This window comes from Typopeltis vanoorti, chromosome 23 (assembly GCF_054136105.1).
Source record: "Typopeltis vanoorti isolate ZY-2024b chromosome 23, IOZ_Tvanoo_1.0, whole genome shotgun sequence".
In the NCBI taxonomy this organism is placed as follows: domain Eukaryota; kingdom Metazoa; phylum Arthropoda; class Arachnida; order Uropygi; family Thelyphonidae; genus Typopeltis; species Typopeltis vanoorti.
Window position 1 is genome coordinate 69,445,926 of NC_143571.1, and position 26,575 is coordinate 69,472,500.

Sequence of the window (26,575 nt, forward strand, 5' to 3'; positions counted from 1 at the left end):
TTTGGTCTGTTGTAATCCGGACAGCTATCTTTTTTAGCATATGTGTGTTATGTGTATTGCCTTGCGTATTTTAGTGCGTCTGTTTGTGTGTTTTTGGTGTGTATAACTTATTATTTGATAAAACACGTTGCAATAATTATGGCACCTGTACGAAGGAAAATGGCGGCCAGTAATGATGGTTCGCCATCGTTATCAAAGAACAGTAGTATAAAAGAAATGAGTCAGTGTACTAGCTGTGAAATGTACGCTTTACGGAGTGCGGTCGGAGTGTGGATAGATGATAATAAAGGATTGAATGTGTGTAGAAAATGTAGGGAGAATGAGGAATTGAAGTGTATTTCGGATCGTGAGTGTGATATTTTTGTCAAACTTCTGAATGAAGAAAATAGCGATATGACAAGAAACGGCAAGGTTGTACATGAGAATTATGAGAGTGTGAATGTAGAAAGTGTGAATGATAGTATTAATGGTTTCTCAGAGAATAAAAAAGATGAGATAGATGCATTGAGTGAGATCGCGTTGTTGAATGGTGCGATAGAAAGGGCAAAACAGCAGCTAGAGCGTATGAGCAAAAGTCGACTGAATGAACCAACCAATAATAAAAGGTATGACAGGAAAAATAGGCGTATGAATGTGAAGATGAACAAAATGAAGGATAGAGTGCTGTATGGAGACTCGTTAGTACGAGGTGTGTTAGTAGAGGATTTGACAAAATTGTACCAACCTGGTGCGACCATAAAGGATGTAACTGAGTCTATTAGAGAGCAAAAGGAAAGGGTGAAAGAAATGATTGTTGTGGCAGGTACGAATGATTTGAAAGGAGATAAAATGGAAATGATAGAAGACCTGAATGAATTGTTTGAGGTAGCAAAAGAAAAGAGTGAAAGAGTTCGAATGATTAGTCTTTTGCCACGGTATGACAGTGAAATGTTTAAAAGGAGGGCCATAATTGCGAATGACTTTATGCATGGGTTATGTATGACGAGTGGTGTGGAATTTGTGGACGTGTGGAGTGAGTTTGATGGGCGAAAGGATCTATATAAGATGGATGGCTTGCATTTGAATGGTTATGGTGTAAGAAGACTTGAGAAAGTGTTGCTGAATGTATTGGATGTGCAAATTCAGGGAAACTTGATCTGTTAAGGGGGGGGGGGGGGAGTAGATATACAGTCCTTAGGGAGGCAGTTGAATGTAAGAATGAATATAATATGCTAGAGCAAATGAGGACAACAAACCAGAGTGGGATAGTTAATATAAGGCATCAAGGTAGGGTTGGGGCTAATGGGGGTCTTAAATTCATGTACACTAATACTAGGAGTATTAGGAACAAGAAGGAAGAGTTTTTGGCCATGGTTGGCACTTCCAGACCACAGGTTATTGGTATTAGTGAAACATGGCTGACTGTAGATGATATAGCTAGTGGGATTGAATGTGATGGGTATAGTGTGTTCAGGAATGACAGAGAGAATAAAATGGGAGGAGGAATATTGTTGATGATAGCTGATGAGCTACAGCCAAGGAGAATAGAAGTTGAATTGCAGGATAGAGAAAAGAGCATATTTGAGGCCATTTGGTGTGAGATTGTGGCTAGCAGAACTAAATATACAATTGGGTGCTGCTATAGACCAGGTGATGGAAAATATGGTGGTGACAATATGCACAAGCAAATAGAAGAAATGAGTGGAAGGAGAGTGATTATTATGGGAGATTTCAACTATGGTCGCATTGATTGGAGTGAGGAGAGGACACCTGGGAGGAAGGTATTGGATTTTATGCGGTTATTAAGGGATAACTATCTGCGACAGCATGTAATGGAAAATACTAGGGGTCAGAGAGTGCTTGACCTAGTAATTACAACTGAGGATTTGGCTGAAACAGATATGACCACATTGCCACCAATCGGTGAGAGTTATCATAGCGCTTACTTGGGAGGTGGCTAAAGGTGTAGACTTTTCAATTAAGACAGGGTACATGTGGAATTATCGGGCTGGAAAGTATGACAAGCTTAGGAGTTTGATTGGCTCAGTGCCATGGCATGTACAACTGCAAGGACTAGAAGTTGATAGTGCATGGGAGGTAGTTAAGAAGTGCTTGCATGAAGCAATGGCTGACTGTATACCTAGAGTCCGAATAATAAATCAAGTAGGGGTTAAATGGATGAATAACACCATTAAGCTTGAGCTGCAAAAAAAGAAACAACTATGGAGGGAATTTAAGGAGAAAGGTGACCGGCAGGCACATGAACGGTATAAAGCGCAGGCCAGAAGGGTGACGAGTGTAGTAAGAAAAGCAAAAAAGGATTACGAAAGAACATTGGCCATGCAGGCTAAAGAGAATCCTAAACAGTTTTTTAGATATGTAGCAAGTAAAAGGAAAAATGTACATGGCAGAATGATTTTAAAGAATACCGATGGTAGGGAGGTAACTGAATCAGTTGAGATAGCTGAGTTACTGAGTGAGCACTTTGCAAGAATATATCATCCAGGTGGTGACATTGCAGAAACGAATAAACCAGTAGATTATACGGGAATTGTGGTGAATGAAGTGGAGGTGAGTAGTCTATTGCATAACCTCAATGTCAATACATCTGTGGGATTGGATGGTATACCAGCTCGTGTTGTACGAGAAGCAGCTAAAGAATTGTCAGTACCCTTGACCATTTTGTTTAATTTGAGTCTCGCGTCTGGGTTAGTCCCGAGTGTGTGGAAGGAGGGGAAAATAGTTCCACTGCATAAAGGTGGTTCCAAGACTGCTGTTGTAAATTTCCGACCGATTAGCATATCAGGAATCATTGTCAAGGTCTTAGAGAAATTAGTCAAGAAAAGAATACAGGATTGGATAGATTAAAATGGGATATTGTATGGGGGACAACATGGTTTTGTGAAGGGTAGATCATGCCTCAGTAACTTGCTCATGTTTTATAACACAGTGACGGCTGAACTGGATAGGGGTAATGGGTTTACAGTGATACTACTGGACCTTGCCAAGGCCTTTGACAGGATACCACATGGAACCCTAATCAGTAAACTGGAGCAGATGGGGATAGATATAGGGTTGGTAAGATGGATAGGAGGGTGGTTGAAGGAGAGATACCAGAGAGTGGTTTATTCAGGAGTGGAGTCAAAAAGACGTCTTGTGACTAGTGGAGTGCCGCAGGGCTCTGTTCTTGGACCACTGCTTTTCAATTTGTTCATCAATGATATTAGAAAGGATTTGAGAGGAAGTGTTCACTTGTTTGCTGATGATGCAAAGTTGGGTAGAGCAATTGTGAGTGCACAGGATGTCAAAATTTTACAGGATGATTTGGATAGTTTGGAGGACTGGGCTAGGAAAAATGGATGTCAGTTTAATGTGGCAAAGTGTAAGGTTATGCACTTTGCGGTGAAAAGAATAGCAGCAGTATATCGCATAGGTGGAACTGTACTCCAAGAGATTGATGAGGCCAGGGATTTGGGAGTGCTGGTGGATAGGGAGTTGAAGTTTAGGGGGGCACATTGCAAAAGTAACTGAAACAGCTCACCAAATCACTTGGCTTATGAAAAATACTTTAACATGCAAACATGCAGAGAGAAGCAAGTTGTTGTTCCTCTGTATCGAGCCTTGATAAGACCCCATCTGGACTTCTGTGCCCAGATATGGGCACCAGGGTTTCTTTGTGATGGGGAGGAAGTGGAGAGGGTCCAGAGACGAGTGACCAAGATGATAGCAGGTCTGTGGAATGAACCTTATGAGAATAGGTTGAGAATTTGTGGGTTGCAGAAATTGGACGATAAGCGAAGGAGGGGTGATATGATTGAGACATTCAAAATACTGAAGGGTTTTTATAAGATTGATCCAGAAGATATTTTTGAAAATATGACTGGTGGTGGGAGGACTAGGGGCCATGCATGGAAGGTGGGCAAGAGCGTGGTTGACAAGGGTGTTAGAGCTAGGTTTTTTACTTGGAGAGTGGTGAATGAGTGAAATAAGCTTCCAGAGTCTGTTGTGGGTGCTACGACCATAAATGAGTTCAAGGCAAGATATGATAGATGCTGTGTGAATGTTGAATAGTTGTTCCAGACATGATGTTAGGGCCTCCCTCGATGAGTCTCCCGACTCCTTGGAGTTTCCCGGAACAATAATAATATGTACAATGCAGAGTTTTTGAGAAATGTGGTGGGAGAAGCTGAAGTGTAAATAACATCCTGTATTTGGGTTTTCTATAAACTGAGAGTTTTAAAAGACCATTAGCTTGCTTCTTAATTAGGATATCCAGAAATGGTAGTTGTTTTTCTTTTTCAAGGTCCAAGGTGAATTTGATTGAATGGTGAAAGAAGTTGATCTTATTTAGGAATTCAAATAAGTCATCTTTTTTGTGGTTCCACACAATGAAGATGTCATTCACATATCTCACCATATTGTGGGTTTGGGGCTACGTGAGATAAAATTCTTCTTACAAGATCTTCCATGAAAAGATCGGCACAAGATGGTGGTGGTGGTGGGGGGGTTGCCCATTGTCAAGCCAGTCAATTGCTGGTAAATGGTTTTCTTCCATAAAAAATAGTTTGATGTTAGGCAATGACTGAACAGCAAAGCGATTTCAAAGCACTACCCTCTGAGACTTGTTAACAAGATTCTATTCTCTGATCCACCACAAATACAACAACAAGAAGACACTCAATATATTACCACAATCGTCATTCCATACGTGGGGAGCCTCTAACAAGGTTGCTAAACTCCTCAAACCACATAGAATAAGAGTGACCTTTAAACCTAAAGATACAATTCGAAAACTCTTAAGATCTCCAAAAGACTTCATCCTTTCTTTAAATATGCTGGAGTTTACAATATCCCATGTTCGTGCGGTTTAAGTTACATCGGCCAAACTTCAAGAAGCCTTGAGATAAGACAGAGAGAACACATTGGATATGTCAAAAACAACAGACAAGATATATCGAGCTTATCTTCCCATTTCTCCACAACCAACCATGTCATTGAGTAGGATAAAAGCTGTATCCCTTACATAGAAGGGGATTGCTGCTCTTGTATTTTTAAAGAAGCCACAACAGTCGCCCGTTCTGTAGAAAATCTTAATAGAAACCAAGGTTTAATCTTATCCGAGATCTGGAAGACCCTACATAGATCTCTAAACACACAAGAAATGAACTTTAGTACCAACTATAAAACATTCCTAAAAACAACAAGTGAAATCATGTATGCGCCACACGTGTATTGCACACATTCAGTGTTGTTTTGTAATTTATAATTAGAATTCTGTTAATGTCTAGTCTGTAACATGTTTTGTTAGCTTTAGTTCCTATCATCAGTCCTGTACCCTGAAGGTTCCAACAGCTCAAGTTGGTGAAACTGGTTGGTATTAAAATAGTTTTTTCTCAGATACTTGATCAACATTTCCCAAATAGTCAATTTATATAGCTTCTGTGGTCAAGAAAAAATATCGTTTAATATTGTTAGTTATCTTTCATCTCAGATCCAATATTCTTGATTCATAGTTGCCATTCATTTTATCCAATCAATTATTATATAGGAGCAGTTTTGTGAAGATGTCGTTCGTGTAGTTGAATCTTCAAACATTGAGAAACGACATTATATTCCTGAAATTCGGGCAGCATTTGCAAAGGTAAGTATTATTAGTAGAGGCAAAATATCTTATAAATAAATTGGTACTAAATTATTTCATGGAGTGAAAAAAAAATCAGAACTTATCTTTCATCATCAGGTTGCTGAATATCCATCTTCTAGGGCAGCATTTTTCAAATTGTGAGGCACTACCTATCCAGCAGTGGGTCATGAAATACATTTAGCAAGATTTAGATTCATGATTTCAAGCAGTAGGCATCTTTTGTTCTACAAGTCAGTTCAGAAATTTCAACTCGCCTTTCTCAACGGGATCTAATTTGGAAATTGTGTAATACAAAGTGTTTTGCATCATGAACAAGATGGAAATATACGAGGGTGGTCTGAAAAAGTTCTCGGGCTTAACCATAGATGGCAACATTATTGGCATGATTTTTTTTTTCTAAGTTGGTACATTTGTCATAAGCATCCATGTGATATTGCAAGTCATTCTATCAAGTAGATTGTTTTATACAGCTGTGTGAAGCAAACATATTGTCTGTATCCCTTGAAATGGATAAAATTGAGTATTGTGTGGTTATAAAATTCTTTTTAAAGGTTTAACGCCAAAAGAAATTCATTAGAAGTTCATAAAAGTTTATGGGCACTGTTCTCCTTCATTTTCAACAATTAAGAAATGGACTGTCTAGTTTAAACGTGACCGTACCAGCTGTGAAGATGATATATGTGAAGGATGTCCAAAAAGTGTAACAACACCAGAAATCATTGATCAAGTGCACAATATGCTATTGGATGTCCAGTGAGTCAAAGTGCGTGAATTGCTGAGACTATAGGCTTTTCAAAAGAACGTATAGGATATATTTTGCATGAAGAATTGCAAATGAAAAAGCTTTGTGCAAGATGGGTGCCATGCTTGCTCACAGCAGATCAAAAACATACTCGCATGAGAAACCAAACAGCAGTCAACCAAACAGCAGAAACCAAACAGCAGTGTTTTGTGATGCTAAAGGCATTTTGTTTATTAATTATCTTGAAAAGGGTAAAACAATAACCGGGGAATATTATTCTGATCTTTTAACCAGACTAGACGAAAAAATTCATGAGAATAGACCTGGTTTGCAGAAGTAAAAAAAAACATCTTTCATCAGTACAATGCCTCTCCCCACAAAGATGTTTTCGCAATGGGAAAATTAAGGGACATGCACTATGAATTGTTGGAACATCCACCCTATTCCCCAGATTTTGAGAAAAGATAGAAGTCCCTGACTTCTATCTTTTCTCAAAACTAAAACAATTCCTTGCTGGTCAGCAGTTTTTTTCGAATTGAGGTGATTGCAGCTGTAGAGGGTATTTTGCAGATCTTACTGAGAACTACTATAGGGATGGGATAATGGCGCTGGAACATCGCTGGAATAAATATATTAGTATTAAGTGAGATTATGTTGAAAAATAAAAATAATTTTGAAATTATAAATTCCTTTTTTCATTGTTATGCTGATGAGAACTTTTCAGACTACCCTCGTAGTTTGGAAGTAACATATAATTACACTACAGGACAGTAAGAGATTCTTCTTGGTTTTATCTGAAACAAAAAAAAAATCATTTACTCTGTACACTTTCTTTAATGGTGCCCACTTATACCATTTCTAAGAAAAATGTTTAGCCTGAAAACATATATGGGCCACTCTTGAACGACAAAATGTTATTATCATTAAAGAAATGTTACTTAACTTTAAGATTTTTCTTATTAACTGGCAGAGAAGTAACATTTTTGGTTTTTATATTCATAATTTTTTAAATCAATGAGGCAGTAAAAAAAACTCACTGAAACTTGAGTATATTTTCTAGAGACCTTCAATATAATTTTCATCCTGCTTTATTACTGCTGTTTAACATTTGAATAATTCTTGTGTTCTTGTCAGCCATCTGTTTCTTGTTGATATTTGCATCACTTCAGCAGATACCTTATCACTAGATGAAAGCATTTCCCTTAGACCTGTTCTTCCATCTTATGGGCCAGATCAAACAGGGTGCATGTCAGGACTGTAACTGTACCAGAGATGCCACCTGTCAGACTGAATAGTTCATGCGAAATGTATGACCTTGCATAATCATGTGAAGGTGTAATGTCAGACTGAGTTATATACTTTCTTCTTTTTTGGAGTCATTATTCAGAACAAGAATATCATCATCAGTTGCTGATATCTGTCTTCTAGGGAAGTGTTTTTCAAATTGCGGGACATGGTCCATCCATTAGTGGATTGTGAAATAAACATGGTGGTCATGACCAGTATTTGTTTATGAAATAGAATAGAAAATACAAGAGTGCATTGATTTTGTAACTTTAAAACACTAATTTTGCACAAGTGTTCAGATCTAACTATAAAACAGAAATGAATGCCATACTTACAAAAATTATGTTATGGCTGTTGCTGTATCAGGTGTGTGTGAGGGGGTGCATTTGTAATCATAAGTGTAAAAAAATTTAGCTGTCAGCCCAATGCCACTTATATATTATTAAGTACATTTTCTGGTCAGGATGTTATTCTGTGTGAAATTTTTTAAGTTCATGACAATAAAATTTGTCCACCAACTGGATAACTTTATATTATTAAAAGGGAAAACAAATAACGACTTTGAACTGACTGAAAACAAAAGAAGACACATTCTGAATGTCACTATATATACTTGTAACATCATCATTATTTGTTCATTCCTTGTGTGCAATAAACTTATCATCACATTGAATAAAGTATTTCCTAATTTCTGTTCATCACCATATTCCTGATATGTATCCTTGGGGGTCAGCCTCTGTAGCTCAGTCAGTATAGATGAACTCCCTTTGGTTGGAAAGACCTGGATTCATTGAAAGGTGAGTTCGCCGGTCTCATATGGAGGTAGGTTTTTTTTTTTTTTTTTTTCACCTGGAAACTCGGGTTTTTCATCCCCAGAACAGGCAAACCAGCCCCATGAACACACATGGATTACAGTCATGAATATGTCCCAGCCATATGCCAGTCCCAAGTCCGGAAAAAAATGGGGGGGAGCAATGGTGAACTACCCTGTAAAAATCTCACCAGGAAGACTTTGTAGGCAATGCCTACAAAGTCACCCAAGATTGGAAATAACTGAAGAGAAAAACCACCATCCTTGGGGGTGGCGGAAGGAGTGTACAGGATATTTTGATGGTACTCATGAAAAAGTTACATCATTACTAACTTCATATCAGCAATTTTTCTCAGAATTAATCTGTTATCTGTCAAGACTTCAGTATTATCAAAACTCATATTTCTCTTTTCTAAGGCACTTTTTACTATAATCAATCCACCTAGAGCTTGGTTTTCCTCTGGGTCTTTTTTTGTGCCATGTTTAAGTGACCATGCTAACAATGTCAAGTTCTTTCCTAATGTTGTCATTTTTAATATAATATGGTCATGATGCTATCTGCACACTACCTAATCATTTTCAGAACACTCATATCTGTTCTGTCTCCAGTACTGGAGACTGAAGGCTCATGTCTCCAGTTGTTTAATTTCTAACCGAGCTTGCAGATTTATAAATTAAGATTTATAAATTGGTTTGAATACTGCCTTATATAGAGCTAGTTTAGTGTTTTGACTAATTTTTCTCTTATTTCATATAAATTTATTCAGTTGACTTCCTACTATACCAGCATAGCTAATTCTGCAATCTATTTCCATATTTAATTTGCTAAATAATGTTCACTTTTTAGTGATCATTATTTAGCAAATAATAATCACTAAAATTAGCTGAAATTTGTTAAATTAGCTGAAACCTGTGGAGCATTCATGACTAAACATACACATGTAACCACAGTAATAAGATTTTTTAATAAGTAAATATTTTGTTTTAAGTATCATAGGACATCTTCAGTACAGTTAATTCAACCAATACTAGGAATTAACAGTTAGGGCACATGCTCAACAAATGCATTTCTGAACATCAAGACCACATCTGTCTCATCAAACCACAGAAATCTGGCCTTGCACAACACGGAATTGAAAACCCAAACCATAGGATCCATTGGAAAAAAAACAAATTTCTGCATATATCTTCATATAAACATGAATGTTTATATAAAAAAAGTGTCGAAGACCTATGTGTAAGACCTAATTTGAACCGTAATGATGTTCTTACTATCCCTAACTGGGAAATTGTGTAACATAATTTTATATGTTATCTCATTTTAATGTAATCATGTTTTTTTTTATTTTTTTTCCCCAGATATATTTTAATTTATTTCTATAACATGCTACTGCATGCATAGAGGGATTCCATTGTAAGCATGCACCCTAACTGTTAATTCCTAGTATTGTTTGAATTAACTGTACTGAAGATATACTTAGGATGAAATATTTACTTATTAAAAAAATCTTATTACTGTGGTTACGTGTATATGTTTAGTCAATTAGCTGAAATGTTTTACTTGTTCTATAGATTCTTTACTGAGAATACAGTTGATGCTTCCAGTATTTCTACTTTTGTTCAGTGTCTGTCTTTTTACTGCTGATTATAATAATACCACATTTATTACAGCATTATTCCATTTAGTCAGGGAATCTTGCAGACTTGTACTAGATGTATTTTAGCATCATCTTCATGAAAGCGAGCTGAGATTAGCATCTGCAATTTTGATAACAGGTTTAGTACCTCTTCCCTTATCTCACACGTGATTTAACATCAAGCCATCTTCCTGTATCTCCTTCAATTCTAGCTGCTGACTTACAGCTGAAATATATTGTTGTTATTATTGCACTAAGACTTATCGTGGGAGGCCCAAACTATCAACACCATATCTATTGTATCTTTCTTTGAAACTATTAATAGACAAAGCACTCATCTGACACTTGCAACCCAGTCCATTCATTCACCACTCCCCCCAAGTGAAAAATCTAGTCGTCATGTCCCTACTAACCACACTCTTACCCAACTTCCAGGGATGACCCCTTGTTCTACTTCCTCTGGTCAAGTGCTGAAACATTTCCCCTGCATCAATCCTTAAAAAAAAAAAAAAAAAAAAAAAATCTTTAAGTAACTCACATGTTTCTATCATATCTTCCTTTTTTGCTTATCAACCAACTTTTGCAATTGACAAACCCTCAATATTTCCTCATAGGCAACATTCCACAGACCACTCACCATCTGGGTAACTAGCCTCTGGGTCCTCTCCACCACTTCCTCATCCCCAAAAAACCTGGGTGGCGAGACCTGAGCACAGTAATCCAGATGTGGTCGTATCAAGACTTTATAAAGAGGAATAATAATTTCCTTCTCTCTTTCAGCTTGTTAGCATGCTCTTCAATAACCAAGTAATCCTGTGCGCTGCCCTGGCTGCTTTAGCAATATACCCCCCATAAACTTCAGCTCTCTATCTAGTACAACCCCCAGATCACTGGCTTCATCATCAATTTTCTTGGAGTGCAGTTCCCTCAATATGATACACAGCTTGTAATCTTTGTACCCCAGAATGCATAACTTTCCACTTTTCCACATTAAATTGACATCCGTTATGTTTTGAACATACTGTTAGTCTATTTAAATCATCCTGCAAGCACTCTACATCACCTTAATTAACTATTACTTTATCCAACTTTTCATCATCAGCAAACAACTGAACATCTCCCTTCAAATTATTTCCTATATCATTAAACATCAGTGCTCCAAGCATAGAATCCTGTAGCACACCACTAGTCGCCTGCCTTCTCCTGGATTCTGCTCCTTCATATACTACTTTTTTGGTATCTGTCTTTCAGCCACCCTTTTATCCATATAACCAGTTTCCTATCCATTCCCATTTGTTGCAGTTTGCATAACAGAGTTCCATGTAGTATCCTGTCAAATGTCTTCACAAAATCCAGCAGTATCATCTTGTTGCCATTCCTCTTATCCAATTCAGTTGTCACTCTATTATAAAAAAACTAGTAGATTACTAAGGCATAACCGACCCTTCATCACAAAGCCACGTTGTCCCTCATAAAGTATCATATTCTTATCTGCACATTCCTGAATGCTCTTTTCAATCAAGTTTTCCAGTTCTTTTACCACCACTCCTGAGATTGCAATTGGTTTATAATTTGCTATCGCAGCCTTAGATCTGCCTTTGTGCAAAGGAATTATTTTGCCCTTTGACTTTGCCAGAGCTGAAACTTAAATTAAACACCCTAGTCAAAGGCATTGCTGGTTTCCCTACACATTCCTGTAAAATGGAAGCCAATATCCCATCCAGTGCAACAGCTGTATTTGCACACAACCCTCAGCATTGGAGTGGCTTGCGCTACTTAAAAGACACGCAAGATATGCCTAGCCTTTTATCAGTGATTTTAGGTTTCATTGGCCTGACACCTTAAGAGAGCTCTCCGTTTAATACCATAGCAATCCTGTGGTTAGAGTTGTATTTTTCAAAAGTGAACTTATGGTTGGTATATAATTGTAATTATTGAAGAAGATCCTAAAAAAGATTCATTTCTGCAATTATAAATTAACAGAATTTAGGATCTAAATATCAAGCCTATCTCTTTGCTTTATGCAGATAATATTGTATAACTAAACAAAACCAGTGCAAGTCTCCAGGATTCTTTAACTAAACTGAATAACTGCTATAATGACAGATCTAAAGCTGAAACATTTTATTTCTGGAACAGAAGTAAAATGTTTCAGCTATAACATACATATATATATATAGGAGAATATTTATATTTAGAGAAATAATGTACAGTTTATCATAATCACTTCGGAGGCAGCTTAAAGTAGTACCATGGCATAAAGATCTTCAAGGGAAGGATGTTCACCATACATGGGAGATAGTCAATAGGAATCTGGAGAAAGCAATATCACACTGTATGTCCAAGGTCAGGTGGGTAAATTAAGTAGGAGTTAGATGGATGAGTAGTATCAGTAAGCATGAGCTCAAAACAAAGAAAATGTTGTGGAGGGTATATAAGGAGAAAGGTGGCCTACTAACTCATGAACAACACAAAGATCAAGCAAGAAAGGTGACCAATATGGTAAGGAACACAAAATCAGATTATGAGAAGAAATTAGCTGAACAGGCAAAAGGAAACTGCAAAGAGATTTTTCGTAATGTGGCAAGTAGGAGGAAGAATGACTACTGAAGGATAATTTTAATGATGGAAGAGAGGTAATGAAAGCAGACGAAATTGTTGAGCTTCCATCATTAAAATTATCCTTCAGTAGTCATTCTGAAAGGATATATCATCCAAATGAAGACACTGTTATGACAGAAGTGATGGAGACTGATGTGAGAACAGGGGTTGAAGAATTGGAGGTACTTAATATATTAGAGAATCTAATCTTTCTGGTTTTTTTGAAATTTTCAAAGTTTCTGTATATTTGGTAAGAAATAAGGGTGGATCTATAATAACCCCTCTTTTAAGCTGAGTTTGATATCTCTGATTTTGGTGTCAGGAGGTTTAATTATCTATCCTCTTGTTGTCAGATAATAGTAGAGTTAATTTGGAGAAGAGATTAATACTCAAGTGGTCTCAGAATGACTGTCTCTCAAATCTTCAGTAAATTAATCCAACGAACACTGCCATATTAGTTTGGGGAACTTCATATTTGATACAGATTCTAAAAATGGCCTCTTAGACCTATAGCAACTTCTGTGTTACACAGTTGTCTTTTTTTCCATTTAATCATATATGAAGGAATATCCAGAGCATAGTCTGCAATCCTGACTTGCCATACAGATGAACACAGATATAGTTCTTGTTCTTCAGAGCAGATGCTAATTAACAGATCCAAGAAACTCTGATCTTATTTAGTCTTCACATACTAAGACTAATGATCTGATCTTCAGCACAGTTGGTTGCTCAGAGGATCTTATGAAACAGCTTAAATCAAGGAATTTTTAATGGTATTTGTGACATAATAAAGACTATTAGAAACATATTCACAGGAATAAATAATAATTTTATAATTGCAAATATTTCAGCCTGAAACTAGCAGGTCAGCATCAGTGCACAAGCACATTTACAGGATGAAGCTCAAACAAATGAATGTTGTTCTTTTTTACAGACCTGAACCACTTGCTGGAAGGCCACCATATGGATGGTTACAAAATAAAATGAAATTTGATATAAAACTAAAATCAGTTAAAATAAATTAACTTTGAAATACAATACAAAATAATAAACTTTGAAATACAAAATAATAAAGTTAGATAAAATAAACTTGAATGATATGAACAAATATAGAGGAGGATGCACACTATCGCTTGCCATTATGAGGATGAGACTGTCCAATATCTTGACATTGGATATACAACTTCAGTACTCCCATAAAGCAACTGCTCAAACTGACACCAATGTAAAAGGCAAGTATTGGACTAAAGGATATTGTGGTCATTGTTTACTTTGTTCTTTTCCAAGCCAGATTTTTCATGGTTTATTGTAGTTGATATAAGACTGCAGTTGTTTTTCGACTAAACATCTTGTTAGTCCAAAGTACAAGTGGAGGCAGTAACATTGTCTGGTAAACCCCAGGGAGGGAGGGATGGAAAGAAGGGACTGTTTATTCTTTGTCTCAGGAGGAGATTTTGCTGATAAGGAAGAATGTAGGGATTAAACTAACTTTTCAGGATCTTTCAGTTGCCTGTTAGATGCCTACAATGTATGGAATTGAGACCAGCCATACCCATTTAGGATTCTTAGGGGTAGACTTGTAAGTGTTCAGGATGCATTTAAGCTTCCTTGTAGTGAAGCCATTCTTTAGCATGATGTTTTGGGTGGTGTCCAGTTCTTATTGGAGATCCTCTCAGGATTGGAGCAAATGACATGTACTCTGTTGAGCAAAGATTCAATGATGTCCATATTTTGAGATGGATGATGGACAGAATCTTGCTATATGTAACAGCCTGTGATGGTAGGTTTACAGCAAACACATACAGTAAGTATTTCAGATGGCTTATGGAAAAGGAAGATGTCCAGGTAGGCTAATTTTCCAACTTTTCCTTTTCCATCGTGAAGTCGAGCCTTTGGTCCACTACTCACTTCTACATTGGTGTCAGTTTTAAGTTTGAGCAGTTGCTTAAAGGAGGTGCAGAAGTACTTCTACACTGCCCAAACTTAAATCACGGTGATTGTCTATTTGGGAAACACTTATTCTCATAAATGGTAAGCAATAGAGTGCCTCCCCCCCCCCTTTTTTTTTTTGGTCCATTTCATTTATCTAAGTTTATTATTTTATTATTCTATTTCAAAATTAATTATTTTAATTTCGTTTTATTTACCATTAGCATGGTGGCACTCTGAATGTGATTATGCACTGATGATGACCTGTTTGTTTCAGGCTGAAATATTTGCAGTAATAAAATCATTATTATTTACTCTTGTGAATGCAGTTTTTAATAATCTTTAATAACTTAAGATTATTAAAAACTATTCACAATTTTTAGGAATATACTGTATACAAAATTTTAAAAATATCGACGTTACCTTCTGATATTTTAGCCATTTTGGATGTTGTGTTGTTATTTACCAACTTTCCATCTGAGGCAGCTGTTGATATTCTTTCAAATCTCTTTCCACACAGTGATATCACATCTCTTCCACCGCTGTCTTCAGTCTTCCTTCTTTACCTGGAAAGTCAAGTTTTGCTTCAAAAAAATATGGTTTGGCAATGGGTTCCCTGTTGCCTCTCATTGCAAATTTATGGTGAAATTTGAGAATGAAGTCTTGGCAATAGCTACCCTGGAATCATACATTTGGTGGCTATGTGGACAATGTTTTCATTCATTTTAGAAATTATGGACTTTACAACCATGTTATAAATAACTCTTTAAATTCCCTTACGTTTTGATCTTAATATTAAGATCATCATCTTGAGCATATACAAATATACAAGACAAGGTGAGTTACATTACTTACAATAAGCTAGAGAAACAATGATTTGATCATCTTTCTAAGACTATCATTTGGACTACTATTTCAAAACTTGAAATTTTTTTTTTTTTTTTTAACCTAGATGGCGCCATATTAGGACTTTAGTCTTGTGTTGCACGCTGCAATCACTTATACTAGCCCCACTGTTACACCGGATTGTGGTTGTCTTGCATTTGTAACAAACTTTGTGTTGTGTGCTCTGAAGATGCTGGATATAATACCAGCGAAATATTAGCTTTTAAGTTAATAAATAGTTATTTTCTTAACCATCTGTGTTCTTATCATACCGTGAAACCTATTACAACAATGATTTGATCAGGTTATTCTACTGGCATGACCTCTAATAAAAAAAAATTAATTATTTAGAAACTACATCAAGCTAAATTTTATTTATGATAACAGGAGCAAACATTCTTTCTTATAGATAGTTTTCTTTCAGTAACAACAATGTCCTATTTTTAGCATTACAATTGTTATTTTTGATTTCGGATCCTGGATTATATACAGTCCTGTTTATAGCCACTCTTACAGAGGAAGGTTCTGCGGGTCGAATATGTGCCTTCCATATGTTTGGGATTTTTAGACCATCATTATTGTTCAGATTGGGGTGTTTGATAATAATCTCACAGGCTTCCTTAAATTTGCATTTATACCATGTTTTGGTGTGATGTAAACAATTCTATGTAAGGTGTTCAGGGCATGATCATTCGCACGGTTAGCCTAGTGGCTGTGCACTTCACAACCATATGACTGGGGAAGGAGTGTCCCAGGTTCGATTCCCGTCGAAGACGTGAGGAATTTGAGGATCTTCCTCAGCCATAGCCAAGTTAGCCGGTCTTGGGCACAGACAGTAGGGTTTTTTCCGCCAGTTTATCTGGCGTTTTTCATCCCGCAAGCAGGCAAACCAGCCCTGTGAACACACGCACACGGATCTACAGTCATAAATACTTAACCCCCCATGAGGGGGCTTAATTCACCTCAATAGAGATGGGGGAGAAAAATGGAGGAAACTCCATACGAATAAATAAATTAATTAATTAAAAGGGCATCAGAAATGCCAGCCTCACCATAGTTATTATATTTAATCTGTTGTTTATGTTCTTTTTGTCTGATAGGAATTGTGCATCCTGTTTCCCCTATATATGGTATGTTACAGGTGCAATAAATACAGTATACTCCAGGGTGGGCCAGTGGAGGGAGTGGGTCTTTGGATGAGTTGAGTAAGCTTTTTAATTTTGCAGGAGGTTTAAAGGTGGCTTTAAAAGAAATTACCATTTTTGAATGTCCGTTAAAAGTGGAGGCACCAACTCACAGAGGATGATACCCACATACCATCTCATTTCACCATCTTCAACAAAAGTATCATCACAACTTAAAAGACTGCTTTAAGGATTATTAAGAATGGTGAAACAAAAAAAGAAAGGACACCCTTTGTTCAACCATTTCCTCAAATTGACTACTCAAGAAAGTTATTAAACAGGTTCTCATTATCTGATAGACCAACTTATGCATCTCCAGAAATTAATTACAGAGGTACGATTTCTTTACTACACATTGGTGAAATATCAAAACAGTTAATGTGCAAACAGTCTTCAAACTAATTCACATCTTACAAAACTTCCTATGTTCACATAAGGACAGCATTCTGTTTGTACTCTGGGATATATTGTATCCCACATCTGGCAAGCTTTATGTTGCTCAGACAGAGGGAAGTTTTGAAATCTGTAAGAAAGTGCACATGACCACTTAGAGCATAAAAGGATAGAAAAAAGTGGTATCACTGCATGTCTTCTCTGAACATCTTGATATTAATTGGCTAACTGCTTACCATACTTGATAGAAAAACTTTTTTACTAGGATATTTAAAGAGTCTTCTGAAGTGATTTGTTCACCTGGCACCTTGAATAGAAACCAGTCTCAGACTTCATGACATTTGGAAGTCTCTTATTCATTTGTATAATGTACAAGACCTGTTATGCTATACCTACAGACTTTATGCAGCAATACATAGTTACCATTTATAACAATACCATTTATCTAATGACACACACACACACACACACACACACACACACACACACACACACACACACACACACACACACACACACACACACACACACACACACACACACACACACACATATTCTTTAAGTTATTATGTTATCAGTTGGTTTCATTTTTTATAAAACAACAGCATTAAAGTAAGCTCTGTAAGCTAAGTTTTTATAAGCTCTATATTGCATTTTACTGATAATGCCATCAGAAAGGAAACTCTGATAACCCACACAGTTAACAATGAAAAACACCGAAGTTTGTCTAAGTTTTTAAATAAATTTATAAGCCTTATCCTGCATTATTTATTTTTGTGTGTAAGTGTTTTCAGGATGTCACACTGTTGAGATTGGTGGTGGTGTGATTGGTTTTGTAAGTCCTTCCCAAATGCTTGGGATTAAACAGAGAAAGATAATGAATGCCATTCAGTGGTTGTGTCGCTAGGGTGTGTATGTGTCAAGGAAGGGGAGACAATTTCTTTTTTATGTGGTGAAATATATTCTTGGGTGTTGGTTTTTTAAATGTACTGAAATGTGTATAATGTACCTAGTCCATATGTCCATGTAGCAAAAACACCATCTTTACAGTGTAGTGAAACTGTTAATTTATGTATGAGGGTGGTTCCATTAGTTTTGGGCTTGACTAACTTTTAGAGGTGATAGAAAGATAACAACTGTGTCACTTTTCAACATAATCTCCCTTTACTTCAACACACTTTTCACATCTTTCAATTAACATTTCTCTGCCCCTTGAAAAAATAGTCTGTACTTCTGTCTGCAAAATGGCCTAAAACTGCATCCTTCACCTCATTATCATCTGCAAATTTTCTTCCTCGAAGGTCTTCTTCAGTTTCAAGAGAAGGTAGTAGTAGTCACTGAGTGCTAGATCTGTGCTGTAGGGTTAGTGTTCAATCTCCTGGAAACCGATCTCCTTCACTGCAGCCTTTGCAACAATAGCCATATGGACTGGAGGATTGTCGTGAAGCAGGCAAACACCATGACTCAGCATTCCTCACCTCTTCACTCCTGCACAGTTTGTGCAGGAGTGAAGCATAATATTCCCCATTCACGGTGGTATTCCTTTCCTTGAAGTCAGTCGAGAATTCCCCAGCAATCCCAAAAGTTGTTGCCATTATCTTCTTGATGGACTGAGTGACCTTGGCTTTTCTTGGCTGTGCTTCGCCTGGTTTGCACCTCTCCATGGATTCCCTTTTTGGAAAGAGGATCATCATAAAGGACCATGGTTTCATCTCCAGTGACAATAGATTCATAGATTCCAACACTTCTCTCTGATTTCCTTGGCAAAGCTCTAAAAACTTTTGGGAACACATCAAACGATGCTCCTGAATTAACGAGAGAAGTCGGAGCACCCAGTAGGTTAAGTTACATTTCTTTAAGGATAATAACATTTTATGCCTCAAGAGTGGTTCATATATGTTTTCAGGCTAAACATTTTTCTTAGAAATGATACAAGTGGGCAACATTAAAGAATGTGTGCAGAGTAAATGATTTTTTTTTGTTTGTTTCAGATAAAACCAAGAAGAATCTCTTACTGTCCTGTAGTGTAATTATATGTTACTTCCAAACTACGAGGGTAGTCTGAAAAGATCTCGGCATAACAATGAAAAATGAAATTTATAATTTCAAAATTATTTTTATTTTTCAACATAAACTCACTTAATACTAATACATTTATTCCAGCGATGCTCCAGCACCATTATCCCATCCCTGTAGTGCCTCTCAGTAAGATCTGCAAAATATCCATCTACAGCTGCAATCACCTCAATTTGAAGAAAACTGCTGACCAGAGAGGAATTGTTTTAGTTTTGAGAAAAGATAGAGGGAGCCAAATCTGGGGAATAGGGTGGATGTTCCAACAATTCATAGTGCAGATTCCTTAATTTTCTCATTGCCAAAACATCTTTGTGGGCAGGGGCATTGTCCTGATGAAAGATGATTTTTTTTTTCTTCTGCAAACCAGGTCTTTTCATATGAATTTCTTCGTCTAGTCTGGTTAAAAGATCAGAATAATATTCCCCGGTTATCGTTTTACCCTTTTCAAGATAATTAATAAACAAAATGCCTTTAGCATCCCAAAATACTGATGCCATGACCTTTCCTGCTGATGGAACCAACTTTGTTTTCTTTGACACTGAACAACTGGCTTCTGTCCAGTGTTTTGACTGCTGTTTGGTTTCTGGTGTGTAATGGTGAATCCAATCTCATCCATAGTAATAAATCGACACACAAAATCAGTTTTATTCTTGTTAAAATGCTCCAAGCACTGTTCAGAGATTTTCACCTGCTGTGAGCAAGTGCGGCACCCATCTTGCGCAAAGCTTTTTCATATGCAATTCTTCATGCAAAATATATCCTACATGTCCTTTTGAAATACCTATAGTGTCAGCAGTTTCTCACTTTGACTCGCTGGTCATCCAATACCATATCGTGCATTTGATCAGTGATTTCTGGTGTTGTCACTTTTTGGATGTCCTTCACGTGGATCATCTCCAAGGCTTGTACAGCCATGTTTAAACTCAGCAGCCAATTTCTTAATTGTCGAAAATGAAGGAGAAGAGTGCCCATAAATTTTTATGAACTTCGAATGAATTTCTTTTGGCATCAAACCTTCTGTTACAAATTCTTTGTAACAGAAGGTTTAATGCCAAAAAATGCACGATACTGAATTTTACCCATTTCACGGGATACAGACAATACTTTTTGCTTCAGACAGCTGTATAAAATGAACTATTTGATAGAATGTCTTGCAATTTCACATGGATTCTTATAACAGTTGTACTGACTTAGAAAAAAATAAAATCTTTCCGATAGTGTTGCCATCTATGGCAGAGGCTGATAACTTTTCAGACCACCCTCGTATATATGTGTGCATGTATATATATATGTATATATATGAAAAATAAAGTAGTTTGAATGACCGAGAATAAAAAGAATAAAGTTTAATACCTAGATACTACTAGTTTCGTTGAAAAAATCAACTTCTTCAGGTATCAAAGACAAAGAATTATTATAAAAAATAACACAGACATTATAAAATTATATCAACAGATCTAATATAAAAAAAAACTGTAGTACGGTTTAAACAGGAATGCGTGCTGGAGTTCCAATTGAAGTTGATTGCGTGCGTGAGTTATCACCAGAGTGCCAATACTGGACAGTGGCAATGTGTGCATCAGACAGATTGAGCTAAGGCTGTTGTTTATATGGGATGAATCGAGTGGTATTTCTTTAGATTCGAGTTTATCATAACACATATGTATGTTGGTGGCCAGTCTACGAGGTGTTGGTGGCCTTCATCCGAGTTTATAGAGAAAAGAACGTAGCTTAAGAGAGTGCTGGCTCTGGTCCTTTTGTTGGATATGTCTCTTTTGTGTTCTTCTATACGTAAAAAGATAGATTTAGCTGTCTGACCGTAATATGGTTTTCCACATTCACACATGATCTTGTAGACTCCTGGATACTGAAGAGGGAGATGTTTTCCTTTAGGTCTACTCTGCCTGTTCTTTCTGGACAGGCAAAGTCCAGTCCAGAACTTCTGGACTGGAAATTCTGGACCACCTCAACAAGTTTCATCAGAAAATCAATTTCACATGTGAACTGGAATCCGACGACTGTTTACCCTTTCTGGACTTAAAACTTACGAGATGCGCTGAAAACATCAAAATCTCCATTTTAGAAAACCCACTCACACAGATACCTTCATGCTTCTTCCCATCACTACCCTCCACAAAAGTTTGGTATTATTTCAACCCTGGCACATCGAGCCAGATCTTTATTAACAGATGAAATAGAAATCGAATATGAACTCGATTTTCTTCAAAGGTCTTTTGTTAACAATGGATTCTCTCTTAAAAATATTAATAAATTTCTCTCTGTCCACCGCTCATCTGCTTTTGAAGATTCGTCTCCACCAAGAGCTTTTATTTTGTTACCATACATCTGCTCTCTCTCCCCAAAAACTAGCCAAAATGCTTCAGAAATTCAACATTAGAACTTGCTTCACTACGTTTCCTAAACTTTGATCCATACTAAGTAGACCTAAAATGAAACATCTTCCTACTCGGTATCCAGGAGTCTATAAGATTTTGTGTGATTGTGGCAAACTATACTACAGCCAGACAGCTAAATCCATTCTTTTACGCATGGAAGAACACCAAAGAGACACTTCCTACAACAGAACCAGGGCCAGCGCTCTCTCTAGTCACGTTCTCTTCTCTATCAACTCGGATGAAGGCCGCCAACACCTCATAGACTGGCCACAAACTTCTAATATCCATGTGTGCTATGATGAACTTGAAAGAAGAATAGTTGAATCTAGAGAAATATCACTTGAGTCATCTCATATTAATAACAGCCTTAGCTACAATATTTCTGATGCACACATTGCCACTGTCCAATACTGGCGCACTCGTGTCAGCTCACACATATAGTCAACTTCATTTGGAACTCAAGCATGCATTCCTGTTTTTTAAATGTACTTGCATGTTTTATACTAGATCTGTTAATGTATTTTATCATGTCTCTGTTATTTTTTATTTAATTCTTTGCCTGTGATACCCGAAGAAGTTGAATTTTCAACGAAACTAGTCGTATCTTAACATTAAACTTTTCTTTCTTGTTATAGAGTCATTTAAATTCTTTTTTACATACATTTTCTACTGAGTAAAATTATGAACAATAATATATGTATATACATATATGCGTGTGTGTGTATATATATATATATAATATTCATCAAAGCTTGATTTGCTTCCTCAGTCTTAAGAAAAGGCTGGTTATATTCCACTAATTCGAGCCCTACCCAAGGGCCTATGAGTTGTGGAAATACTTCCTGAAAATGAAAGCTGTGCCAAACAAAGCGCCCTTTTGCAGCTGCCCAATTTTTAATCCATCTAACTCGAGTGCTTCTAGATGTTTTTTCAATGTTTTAGGGATGGCGCCTAAAGCACCTATTATTATGGGAAGAACTTTCGTTTTCTTTTGCCAGATTCGCTCAACTTCGATTTGCAAATCGCAATATTTTGTAATTTTTTCATTTTCTTTGTCGTCAATCTGACTATCTCCTGGTACTGATATTTCGATAAACTTAACACCCTTGTTTTCACTTTTTTCAACCACTGTGAAATCGGGTGTATTACATTCCAAGCTTTTGTCAGTCTGGATTTTGAAATCCCATAGTATTTTAGCTTTTTCATTCTCAACCACTTTCTGGTGAACTTGTGTGTGTGTGTGTGTATTTTTATGAAAAAATTTAATGACTAGAACCGAGATTTAAGTAAAAAGGTTTTAATATAAAAACACTACTAGTTTCGGCCTGTAACAGCCTTCTTCAGGTGACATTATAAAAGAAAGAAAAAACACTAAACATTGAAGGTTAAAAGATATATGTATGTATGTATATATACATACATACATATATGTATGTAGATATATATATGACTACTACTATTAATTCTGAGGTTGGATATGTTCATTTTAATATAAACTGACTAAAAATCCGAGAATTATAACAAATTGAGATTTATTTGAAAATGCAACATGTTTCGTCAGGATTGACTTCATCAGGCATTAAGAACATAGAAAGCTCTTAAAAGACACTGAAAAAAACATTGAGACACTCTAAAACTATACAATTATAAAGCTATAATATTTGACTGTAAATTACAGTTATTACGAACTTGAGCTTTGGTCCGTGTTAAAGTTCTATTGTTGTACACGTGTGCGGAACCATGCGATCTCCAGTATCTGATAGTAGAGCTGAAAGAGTCAGGCAATTTATAGCTGAGATTATTGTTCATATGAAGAGGGTCCAAAGTGATTTCTTTTGACTCGACAATGCAGCGTTCTACCTCATCGTGTCAAATGTGTAGGTTTGAAGTTGTTGTCCAATTTACTTCATGTTGGCGGCTTTCGTTGTTCGTGTTTATTGAAAACAGGACATGGCCTGATAGGGCAGTAGCTCTGGTTCTCTTGTAAGCAATGTCTCTCTAGTGTTCCTCAAGACGTAGAAAGATAGATTTCTCTGTTTGGCCATAGTAAGGTTTTCCGCACTCACATGTGACTTTGTATACACCTGGGAATTGTAGAAGGTTGTGAGATTGTTTGTAGTTGCTGAAACTTGATCTTATTTTTGGAAGAGTTGAGAAACACGTTTGTATGTTAAATTTCTTTAAGATTCTGCTCAGTTTTTTGGATAGTGTGCTGATATATGGCAAGGAGATATAACCTTTGGAGTCGTCCTGTGTCTCTACGTTGACGGTGGGATAATTGTTTGTTGATACTTTTTAATGAGTAGCCATTGCTTTTAAAGGTCCATTTAAGATGTTGTAGTTCTTCTTCATCTGACAGTACAGATCTTGCACAATTCGCAAGTGTTGATATAATACTGTTAGATATATTTGCTCTTCCTTAAATATTTTACTTCCCTTATGAATTTTCCTCTCTACAATAACTACAAGACTTACAATATTTCCCTGACTCTAATATCTGTATCATTTCTTACGTGTTCATTCTATAAGGAAAGTAAATTCTATATCTCTAGCCGATTCCTAATATTACTCATGTGCTTACCTTGCATGTTAAAAGTTATTCCTTGCTAAAAGAAATGAATTCCTGTAATTTCTTTCTGGGGCCATCTCCTCTTCAGATATTGACAAATTTATCTTTTAAAGTTGCGCCATTGTGATATTTCTTATTTTGGGCAGACAGACAAATCTGTCAAATTGCGTATGGAAGAACACGAGGGACATTACTTACAAGAGACAGCGAGCCAGTGCATTATCAAGTGATATCCTTTTCACTTGATATCTGTGAAAAGCTAATCCGAATGTTGAAAACTAAAGTCACAAAGTCTGCCAGGAAAAATGATCTGTGAAAAGTCAAAAAGTCTGCCGAGTTAATGATCATTCTTTCACATACATATACATAGATATATGTATGTGAAAGAATGATCATTAACTCAGTTAACATACATATTTTTATAAAGAATTGAATGACTAGAACCGAGATTTAAGTAAAAAGGTTTTAATATAAAAACACGACTAATTTCGGCTTGTCACAGCCTTCATCAGGTAACATTATAAAAGAAATAAAAAAGAAAAAACACTAAACACTTGAAGGTTAAAAGACTATGAACAACATAGTCTCTATACATAATTAGCATGAAAACATTGTAGTTGTATTTAAAGCTGTTCTTTCATTTGTTGCATTGTTGAAAGAGTGTTCACGTGATCGTGATCACGTGAACACTCTCTCAGATCACTCTCTCAGAGAGTGATCACGTTCACGTGATCACTCTCTGAGAGAGTGATCTGAGATCATGTAATCTCAGATCTACAACCTCCTGTAATCATGTACTGGCGTGAACGCCAGTACATGATTACAGGAGGTTGTAGCTCAAGTTATTATTTAGATGAACAGGATTGAAGATGATTTCTCTAGATTCCACGATTTTTCTCTCTAGTTCATCATTGCAATGGAAGATGTTAGTAGATTTTTCCTGGCAGACTTTGTGACTTTAGTTTTCAACATTCGGATTAGCTTTTCACAGATATCAAGTGAAAAGGATATCACTTGATAATGCACTGGCTCGCTGTCTCTTGTAAGTAATGTCCCTCGTGTTCTTCCATACGCAATTTGACAGATTTGTCTGTCTGCCCAAAATAAGAAATATCACAATCACACAATATTTTATATACACCAGGGGTATTTGAGTTGATGATGACAAGGTTTTGGGTGGCTTATTAAGAAACGGATCTTTGGAAGTGGAGTGAACAAGGTTCTGATATTGTGTTTTCTTAGGACATTTGCTAATTTATGTGAAACTGTACTTATGTAAGGAATAGATATATTGCCTTTTAATCTATTTGTTTCTTCTGAGTGATATCTAGGAGGATTAAGAAGGAATTTTTCAATGATTCTCTTGGAATATCCATTAACTTCGAAAGAAGTTTTCAGATGGTTTATTTCTGTAAGAAGTTCATTTGGGTTATCTGGAAGAGAACGGGCTCTTTGTCCCAAGGTGGAAATTATTCCAAGGTTATGAGGAGGGAAGTGATGGGACTGACTATGCAGATATCTGTTGGTATGTGTGGGCTTTCTATATATCGATATTTTGAGTTTACCAGAAGAGCGAATCAATTTGACATCAAGAAAAGGCAAGGAATTATCCATTTTAAAAACCAAGTTTATAAAATTACTTGGTATCCTTAATATATATTATCCCCAAGGTAAAAATTTTTCACATCTTTATCTCATCCAGAGTTTCTTATTCAAAGTAAACGCACCTTGTAGTAACTTGTATAGGTAAAGTTGATAAGGCTCTGTATTACTAAAAACCTTGGTATTTCAGGGTCTAGCTACTCACTGAGGAGACCTCAAAAAAGGTTGAAACCAGTCTGGGTAGTGACCCTTTTCGGGATTGTCTTATTTTTAGAGCCCGTTTCACTTTTGCATTCAAAAAAGGTTGAAACTAGTCTGGGTAGTGAACCCCACCCATAACGTATTGCAGTATACATCTCTTAGTGAGATGTGCTTTACATTATGGAAATTACTAAGAATAGTGATCAGAGCTTTAACCACCTTTACAATGAGTTGCCCTGGTGTTGCACCACCTTTGGACTTGAACTACAGTTAGGCGCAAACTTAACTGTTTGCTTACTTGGGATTAGGAGTAAAATAACCAAGTTTTTAAAATTACTTGGTAACCCTAATATACATTATTCCCAAGGTAAAAAGACTATATATATATATATATATATATATATATATATGCGTGTGTGTGTATGTATATATATATATATATGTGTGTGTGTGTGTGTGTGTGTGTGTATGTACAGGGTGTTCGGGATAAATTTGACAGTTTCGTAAGGAAAAAGAAAATCTTCTTTGTATCTATTAAATTTAATGAATTGACAAAAAACATTACAGGCAGAGTTAATTACAATACTATCAACAAGATTTACTCAAAATAACCACCATTAGCATCGATCACAGCTTCAA

At 36.4% G+C, this 26,575-nt stretch overlaps 1 protein-coding gene across 1 annotated transcript in view; it reads left to right on the forward strand.

The window, feature by feature from the left end:
* LOC150093938 (histone-lysine N-methyltransferase 2A-like) overlaps positions 1–26,575 on the forward strand; it is a 294,597-nt gene that overhangs the window by 19,331 nt on the left and 248,691 nt on the right. The window contains exon 3 of the mRNA XM_090412869.1: positions 5,528–5,620. Within this exon, the coding sequence (XP_090268995.1) occupies positions 5,528–5,620 (93 nt within the window). The remainder of the gene's footprint in view (positions 1–5,527; positions 5,621–26,575) is intronic.